The sequence below is a fragment of the Etheostoma spectabile genome, chromosome 3 (assembly GCF_008692095.1).
Source record: "Etheostoma spectabile isolate EspeVRDwgs_2016 chromosome 3, UIUC_Espe_1.0, whole genome shotgun sequence".
Lineage (NCBI taxonomy): Eukaryota > Metazoa > Chordata > Actinopteri > Perciformes > Percidae > Etheostoma > Etheostoma spectabile.
In genome coordinates, this window is record NC_045735.1 from 27,217,590 (window position 1) to 27,226,122 (window position 8,533).

General features: G+C 40.2%; 2 protein-coding genes across 4 annotated transcripts in view; both read right to left on the reverse strand.

Annotated features, from left to right (window-relative positions):
* rhoub (ras homolog family member Ub) overlaps nt 1-2,546 on the reverse strand; it is a 6,183-nt gene extending 3,637 nt beyond the window's left edge. Inside the window, exons 1-2 of the mRNA XM_032508433.1 lie at nt 2,153-2,546; nt 315-373 (exon numbers count right to left, since the gene is read on the reverse strand). Coding sequence (XP_032364324.1) covers nt 315-373; nt 2,153-2,366 — 273 coding nt within the window. The 5' untranslated portion in view covers nt 2,367-2,546. The remainder of the gene's footprint in view (nt 1-314; nt 374-2,152) is intronic.
* Nucleotides 2,547-5,610: 3,064 nt separating this feature from the next.
* rtn2a (reticulon 2a) overlaps nt 5,611-8,533 on the reverse strand; it is a 15,904-nt gene continuing 12,981 nt past the window's right edge. For all 3 annotated transcript variants that reach the window (XM_032508427.1, XM_032508426.1, XM_032508428.1), the window contains 3 exons: nt 8,413-8,459; nt 8,264-8,322; nt 5,611-6,351 (listed from right to left, as the gene is read on the reverse strand). In XM_032508427.1, the coding sequence (XP_032364318.1) occupies nt 6,276-6,351; nt 8,264-8,322; nt 8,413-8,459 (182 nt within the window). In that variant the 3' untranslated portion in view covers nt 5,611-6,275. The remainder of the gene's footprint in view (nt 6,352-8,263; nt 8,323-8,412; nt 8,460-8,533) is intronic.

An 8,533-nucleotide genomic window follows, 5' to 3' on the forward strand; every position in this document is an offset into this window, starting at 1 on the left:
GGGGGGGGGAGAATCACCAAAGTCTTTCGGCTCCCTTCTCTGGTGCTCATGTATATCTGTACACAATTTCATGGGAATCCATTGTTGTTGAGATATTTCAGTCTGAACCAATGTGGTGGACCGACCGACCTCATTTGCATAACCATCCGTGGAGCCACGCCACTAGCATGGCTAAAATGTGACATCTATGTGTAGCAAAGGTTAAAAGGCATGCACATGGATGTATAATAAGACCAGGGCAAATGCTGTGATCCTGAGGGTGCCCAACATGTAATGCAATACGCGTTTGTGTGAACAAAAAAACAACAACTCACCTGTCCTGCAGTGTCACACAACTGTAGTCTAACTGGGTTTCCATCCACCTGAACCACAGCTGTGGACACAGAAACAGAGAGACATAAATAATAAGTCACAGCTGTGTAGACTATAAAGCCCCCAACACACACACAGAAACACACACACAAAAGACTGCCAGTTGAAAACACAAAGACCCCCTGCTCCGCTCTTCCCGCTCACAGACGGCCTGCTCTGTCTCGCCCACCCACTCTGCCAGTTACTGTTGAAACCATAACACTTTACTGTCGCTTGGACCCCTCTTTGAGCTTTGTTCTCTGTTGTGTTTTCACAGAGGCCATTCCAAGGTTGTCTAATAGGGAGTTTGTTCAGTGACTTTCTTCCAATAGGCCTCATTTCCAGATTGGAAGAGTGGATGAGTCATTTTACAGTTTTTTTATTCTAGGGCCATTTATTCTCTTCAGAAGAGTGTGCAAAGTGCAGAGAAGCAGGCACATGGAAACATTTACAATACGCCTGGAGTGTGTGGTCGGTCATACCACCTGATCAAAGAGTTTGCTGGAACTATTCATGTAGTAGGACAGGCATCATAGCATTACGAAAACAAGGGGAAAGAGCGGGAGGAGAGAAAGAAAAGTGAGAGGGAGCTGCCATTGTGTAATCATTTCTTAATCCCTGACATATGATACTCCTTTGATTTCCTGGACCAAAACTCCCCCTTATCGTCCCCTCTCCTAACCTCCCGCTCCTCTGTGTCCCTGCCACCTGTGGCATTGTGTAACCGCTCAGAAGTCAGCTTTCAAGAGGATGCTCCGATTCCAGGGCACCGAGAAATGACATCACCATTAAGGACCCCAAGTGCACAATCACTCTCTGTCAGGCCTAGGCTAAAGACAATATCTGCCTCTGAGCAACTGTAACAGATGTGCCCATAGAGGAGAGGCCTCGCGGGTCAAAGCTGACAACAATAAGCAGAGTTGTGCAACCCAAAACCCCTGAACCGGTTCTGTATGGGAGGGTTGAGCCAACGCTCTATGAGGGCGGTGTGTGTTTTCAGCCAGTGTTTTCTGGGTTGTGTGTTGGCCAAGTTAGTCTTACTGCTCTTCAGTGTAATATCAGAAAATTAACAAAGATTAATGCCAGACATACTTAAGTTTACAGGACACAATATCCAGTATTCATTCCTTATTTCTAAATAAGCACAACAAATAAATGTGATTATTTTAATTTGTCAATACTACCATACTCTTTGCAATGACAATAATTGCTGATAGAAATACGTCCATCTGACAGAATGAGGGTTTAAAGTGTCTGAAGAGGGGCTAGGAGTCAACAGGTCACAGGTGCACTATTTCATGTCGACACTGATCAGTTTAAAACAAGTTTCCCCTTTGAAGGATGTTGTTCTCGCCTCTTGTTTTTGCAGGAAACAAAGCTTGCTGGGACAAGTGAGACAGTTTGGGAAATGGAAGCGTGCCAAATGGAAACCTGGTCACATCAGGGAGGATAACTCAAGGCAGATAATAATAAAAGACATATAACATAATGGTCAAGGAGTAACATGGCAGAGTGGACGGGTGCTCTCAAAGCTAAAGAGTTCAGTGAAAATGAGTGAGATGGTCAGGCAGGTGGAATTAACTAAGTCGAAAATGGCATTAAAGTTTCATTCCATAAAATGTGATCCTAGGCTTCAATCTCAATTCACTAATTAGTTTTAGTAGAAAAAATTATAATATAATTATAATTTATCTTTGAAAATCAAGCAGGGTCTTTGTTAATCATCTAGGAAAATGAGTGATATTCCTTATTTCCCAAGCAGATTGTAAAGAATCTGAAAAAGGCAAAAACTGGATTTTACCTGAGAAGTCATCAAATGCAGTGGGGACGTATTTGGTGGGGTAGCCATTAGTTGTGTAGCTGACCACCAGACTAGTTTTGCCCACCGCTCCGTCACCGAGCAGGACGCACTTCAGCAGCCGCTCCTGCTCCTGCCCTGGCCGGGTGGGTGCGGGATTGTGCGGGGGTACCGGAGGGGCCATCCGTCCGTAATCCATGTTGACTGGAGGTGTCATTCAATCAACCAGCACTTCACCGCGCTCTCCTCGACGGGGCAGATGAAGGACCCACCATGAGAACAGGAGTCCTTCTCTACTACGAGTTGGCCAATTGCTTATAATCACGAGCTGGATTCGCGCAAACCTCTCCTGTCAAATGTACCGCGGCAGACCAGCATCAGGACTACAGCCTGGAACTCTGAGGGTTTACAACACCAGGGCGGGTCTAAGGAGTTTTATCTTCGGATTGATTTGACTAATCCCACCCACTTCACCTCCCAACAGGGCTGAACAGACAGGCTGAGGGTGGGAAGTCTGTGGGCCTAAAAATGAAAAAGTTGATTATTTAAATAACAATACACAATAATAATAATAATAATAATAATAATAATAATAATAATAATAATAGATTGTTGGAATTCAAAATGTTATCTGTGCTTAAACATTGTGTGTGATTTGTATTATACATTATACATTTAAGCAGGTTTTAGCTCCAACAACATTCATACTGGGCTCTTTGGGGAAGTTGGAATAAAAAAAAAAAAATTACATTTTTTTAAATTTATAATAGGCCTACTTACTAATTTAATCTATACTTCACAGCACAACCGACTGTGTCATTTTTCTGGCCAACTAGAAGTTGCCATGAGCTCATTGAGTTTAAACCTGTGTGGGCAAGTCCGAACTTGTCCTCCTCACCAGTGAGAAGAGGACAACCTTGATGTCCATTTCGAACATGATATATCAAGTGCTGAAATTTCAAACCTAGCTGACCTACTTCAACTTGTAGCCAGTGGAGTCAGCCAGTGGCCACAAACAACTGGAGAATGCACACGACCAAATTATAGCTAATTTAAGGTGTATTTATAGCCTATATATTTGCATAAAGGTAACTCTCCCTCTGATTGAGTAGTTTTCCAAACTGCCCGGTGACTGGTGATCCATTTTCCTAGTTCCAAGCGTTCAGACACACTGGACACTTGGAAAAATTGAACAAAAGTAATGTCTTGACTTGTGTCGCCCCCTTGTGGTTGGGTGCAAGAAAAAACAGAAACTGACAAATACATACTCACAGGGCAAGTGGAGCATGGTTTCACAAATTCCCAATAATAAATTCCATGTAAATCTATGCAACATCTTAACTTAACATTAGACGTACAATATTTAAAAAAAAAGTAACACTGGTTCAGAAACAAACAGGGCACCAAGTTCCAGAAACAGCAATAAGTAGTAAGTAGCCTATCTGAATGTGCACTGGGTACACCGTTAGCTGCAGGTGGTGGTAGTTACATTTAGCCACCAAAACAAGTAGTTAAGTTTAGGAAAAATGTTGTTTATACTCAAATCCTTCACAGGAACAGGCAAGGGTGAAAATTTTCCTAAGATGCAAACTCTGCTTCCTGGCTTGGAAGTGTATGTTAATGTCTGCCCATCCATCCATCCATCCATCCATCCACCCATTCATCCACCCATTCATCCATCCATCCATCCATTCATCCACCCTTTCATCCATCCATCCATCCATCCATCCATCCATCCACCCATTCATCCATGCACCCATTCATCCATACATCCAACCATCCGTTCATCCATCTATCCATCCCAACCACCTCCCTATGCAACCAGCTGCATTCTTGCAGTCAATCGTGCACACAGCAAAAAAACGTGTAAATCATTCGGATTACAGTGCTTAACTTTTTTGTAGCTTTTCGAATTTATGTTTCATGAGAACAGGCTGAATATCCCTTCAGCAAATGTACAGTTTGTGATGTGACAAAAATGTATCCAAGTGCACCGGTATATGAAGACATCTCTCGAGTACACGTACAGTACAATTTGTATAAATGTGTTCAACATCAACCTCATGATGTAAACCTCCCTTTACCTTTAATGTTTGAAATGTATTTCCACTGGATAGATAATTATGAGGTTATATTTGTGTTCTTTCTGGCCAGTCTCTAACGTATTAAACATCTATCTATCTATCTATCTATCTATTGTATCTATCTGAAAAAGTCACACTTTACACTTGGTTTTATCTTTTTTGCTTTTATTTTTTCAAGATTAAAACTCGTTATTTCAAGTATACAAAATCATCATTGCACTACTATAATGCTGATTCTGACTGATTTTAAATGAACTTAAGTTACTTTCCTGTTTGGATTTATCTTTTATCTACACAGCAAATCTAAAAAAAAAACATCTGGTATCTGGTAGTCTAGACTTAGCGAGACAGTTCTACAAAAAACAATTAGTGAGTTTGACTAAAATAACATTTTGGTTTATAGTTTGACAAGACAGATCTCAGTGAATGTTCCTTTTTTGTATATGCCAAGGTGCGTGGGTAGAAAAGAAAATGAGTGCCTTTAATTTCACTGGGATCTTTGCTGAAGAAATCCAAGCCAGAAATTTTTAATTTGTATTAGAAAACTGCTACAGGAAGCCAGAGTGTGTGCGACTACTGTAGGTCCAATACTAAGCAGCACATGATGTCTAAGGCTATCACATTTGGGGTTTTCGGATCATGTCTGTTAACACAACACACATTCACATACACATATTATGCAATAATAAGGCATAAAAACAGACATTGTGGTCATAGCTTTATAAGTGAACTGCTAAAGGGTAAATGTGGAGCCACAGAGTATCCTCAATTGTTTTTATTTTTCCTAACATGGATCTACTTACAATTGAGATAACTTGTCATGGTGCACATCACACAAGTATCATACATGTCCTCCAAAAAACCCTTCTCAGGAAGGCAACGGTCTGTTGATGAGAAGTGGTTTGTTTTGGGAGCAGAAGTCGCTGTAAGCTGTTGTCAGCAGTTGTAATTGATGTGAAATCAGATTAGCACTATAACCTGCAGTTAGAAAAGGCACCTGCTGTATTTCACTCCCACATTCCTTCACAAGGCTGGATAGAATCATATTAAAAAGCTCAGAGAGGATATCTGAAATCTTAGAACTTTTTGTGTTATCGGTCTATCCAATCCTAAAATCAACGCAGCCACTTGTGAAGCTCCGTGTATAGGGAACTTCCTGTCAAGTGATTCCCTTCCTTTATGATACATCCTAATTATTGAACTTTTAGCAGAATAAACTATTTCTTTAAATATTATGTTACAACTTCCCAGTAATGTAAGCAATGAATGAAGGAAGTAACATGAGGAAAATATGACCAGGTAAAAAATAAAAAAAACTGACATGAATGAGCGTGTGAATGAAAGCGAATGCCTGTGCAGGTGAAAAGAAACAGAACATTTTGGAAAATAAAGAAGAGATGTCACTTTAATTGCTTGTAGGTAACATTTTCATTTCAGAAAGCTGAATGCCATGGAATTACACACACACACACACACACACACACACACACACACACACACGAGAAACAGTCAGGACAATGAATATGCGAAAAAGTACATGTGCCGACACATGCATCTTTAATTGCCAGTTTTATGCTGCCATGAATGATGATGACCCCTGTTTCTCACCTGAACAACTGACTTTCTCAGGTAAGTAGCTGTCGGTGTGAGAACTTCCAATTTCTGGTCTTATACCTGATTTGGACTACAACTCTCAACCCTCTAAGACACTTTTTGAGTCAGATATTACATATTTAAAAACAGTGAATATTTCCAAGGATGGTCACATACGACAAGCTGTGCCATCGACGTCATCTTTCCATCTCTGACGTCAGCAGCAAGAGTCCCCTTGATTAGGTTTTAACCCGAACCCCAACCTCCACCACCCATAACTTAGATACAGTTAGAGTATAAAGTACCATGCATGATCCTCATTGTTGTCCGTTTAAGTAACCTCCCTTCCCCCAGTCTCTGGAGCTGTGTTCTCTGGAGATCTGAGCACAGACTGCTGGGTAAGACATCTGAGTGGCAGCTTTTTCCTTTAAGTTCTTGTCCATCAGTGTTTACTGGGTTTTGGGTTTGGCGCCACCGGGAGTTGGGTCAGGAGGAGGGCCACCACCCTGGGCAAGTCTGTGGAAGCTGTGGAACATAAACAGATGAGTAGTTAGGACTTGTGCAGGTCGACAATTATTATTATTACTACAGTATTTAATGGTTAGGAGGACTTTTAGTGGCCGTTGTAGTGACCATGTTCCAAATCACCCTTCTAACAATAAGACTGAGAAATATTTTGCTTGCATTAATATTTTATCAGATGGAGACAATTTCACTCTCTCTTCTCTCTAGCTACCCCCTGTAAACCGTCATCAGCACCCAGAGGAGCCTGTTCAGTGGAAGGCTGCTCCTTCCCAAGTGCAGGACTAGCAGACTCAAGGACTCCTTTGTCCCTCATGCCATTACAGTCTACAACTCCTCTCTCAGGGGGAGGAGGAAACAGGGCAGAGAGGACAGTACATACACACCTGGACAATTATACCTGGATACTTTAACACTTGACTCGACACTGACACTTTATGATAATTTATGGTAGATGTCTTGTTTTTTTTTATAGCCAAAAGGTTTTTTTTATTGTTACTATTACTGTTATTACTGTTTTATTTATACTGTCTTCCTCCTTTTTCTCTCCATACGGTATTCTTTTTGCTAAAAACGGATGCTGGAAATTTAAATTTCCTTGCGGGAGTCATCCCAACGGATTAATAAAGAGAAGTCTAAGTCTCAAAGTCTTTTGTACAGTAAACCTATGTTCTTTTATATTGATTTAGTTACCTTATTAACATTATTCATAGTGTTGATTATTGCTCCCAGCTTCTGAATGTTATTTTTCACTCTCATTTGATTGTAATTGTAATAATACTTACTTGTTTATCAGATGGAAATTAAATAAACCCAAACAAAGCATCTGAGCTCTACTGAGCCATGTTTTTAAGTGAGTGACAGGATATCTTCATTAACCAAGCGTGCCCCTCTGATGGCGCACGCACAAGCTTTCATTCAGAGGTACAAAAACACTGTTGGCAGCTTTTGGAAACATAAATACCAAGTGTGGGTACATTTGGGACGGACCCTTAACCCTCATGTTGTCCTCGGGTCAAATTGACCCGTTTTCTTATCAATGTTCTTTTTAACTACCCAATTGTAATTACCCAAAATAACATGACTGATTCCACACAATGCTGTTTGGCAAGTACAAATGTCTACTTTCATTAATTTTGGGGCGTCTTATTCAATTTTATAGCATTTGAAAAACAAATTGAAGTGGTTTTGAAATAGTAAATGTAAATGTGCTGTATTTATATAGCGCTTTTCTAGTCTACTACTAGTCTAGTCTACAACTACTCAAAGCGCTTTTACATCATACAGGATACATTCACCATTCACACAAATTCATACACTGTGGCCGAGGCTGCCGTACAAGGTGCCACCTGCTCATCAGATAAACATTCATACACATTCACTCACCGATGCGCAGCACCGGGGGTAACTCAAGGTTCAGTGTCTTGCCCAAGGACACTTTGACAATGACTGCAGGGCCAGGGATCATTCCGATTGGCAGGCAACCGCTCTACCACTGAGCCACAGCCGCCCCAGTATTGAGTACAAGTTGACAAATTCCAGTCTGATTATCCATCAACACACATTCCTTTAATTTTAGTCAAAATAATTCCTAATTTCTGCTTTTCTAACTCAAACATTAGGTATAATATACCAAAAAATATAATTTAATATAATTTCCAAAAAATGAGGTTTATTGACCATAAATTAAAAAATAACTGTAAAACTAAAACTAATGTTAATAAGTTAGTGTTACGTAGCGTTGAAAATATGTCAAACATTGAAAAAAGCGTCAAAAGTGCTGAAAAAAAGGACAAAAACTTAAGAAAAAGTTAAAAACATCAATAAAAAGTGTCAAGGGTTAAAATGAGTTTGTCACAAAATGCCTCAGTAGCAAAATACCCAACATTGTGCCAGAAGATGGCGCCATACTCACGTGTCCTTGATGTTGTCAATGTGGGCCTGGATTTTTGAAATGAAGGTGTCCACTTGCTCCTGTCAAATAACAGAATTAAAGAAAAATATATGTAACAAAGGACCTCTGACAATGTGGCAGTATAAAGAATACATTAAGAGAGTTATTACCTGGCGTTTTTGGTAGAAAAGTGGCAGAGAAAAGACAGCGATCACACCTGGAGAAGAAATGAAAGAATGGTTAATATGACAGACATGCAAGTTGTTTAAGTTTATGCCTGTAAATTCCATA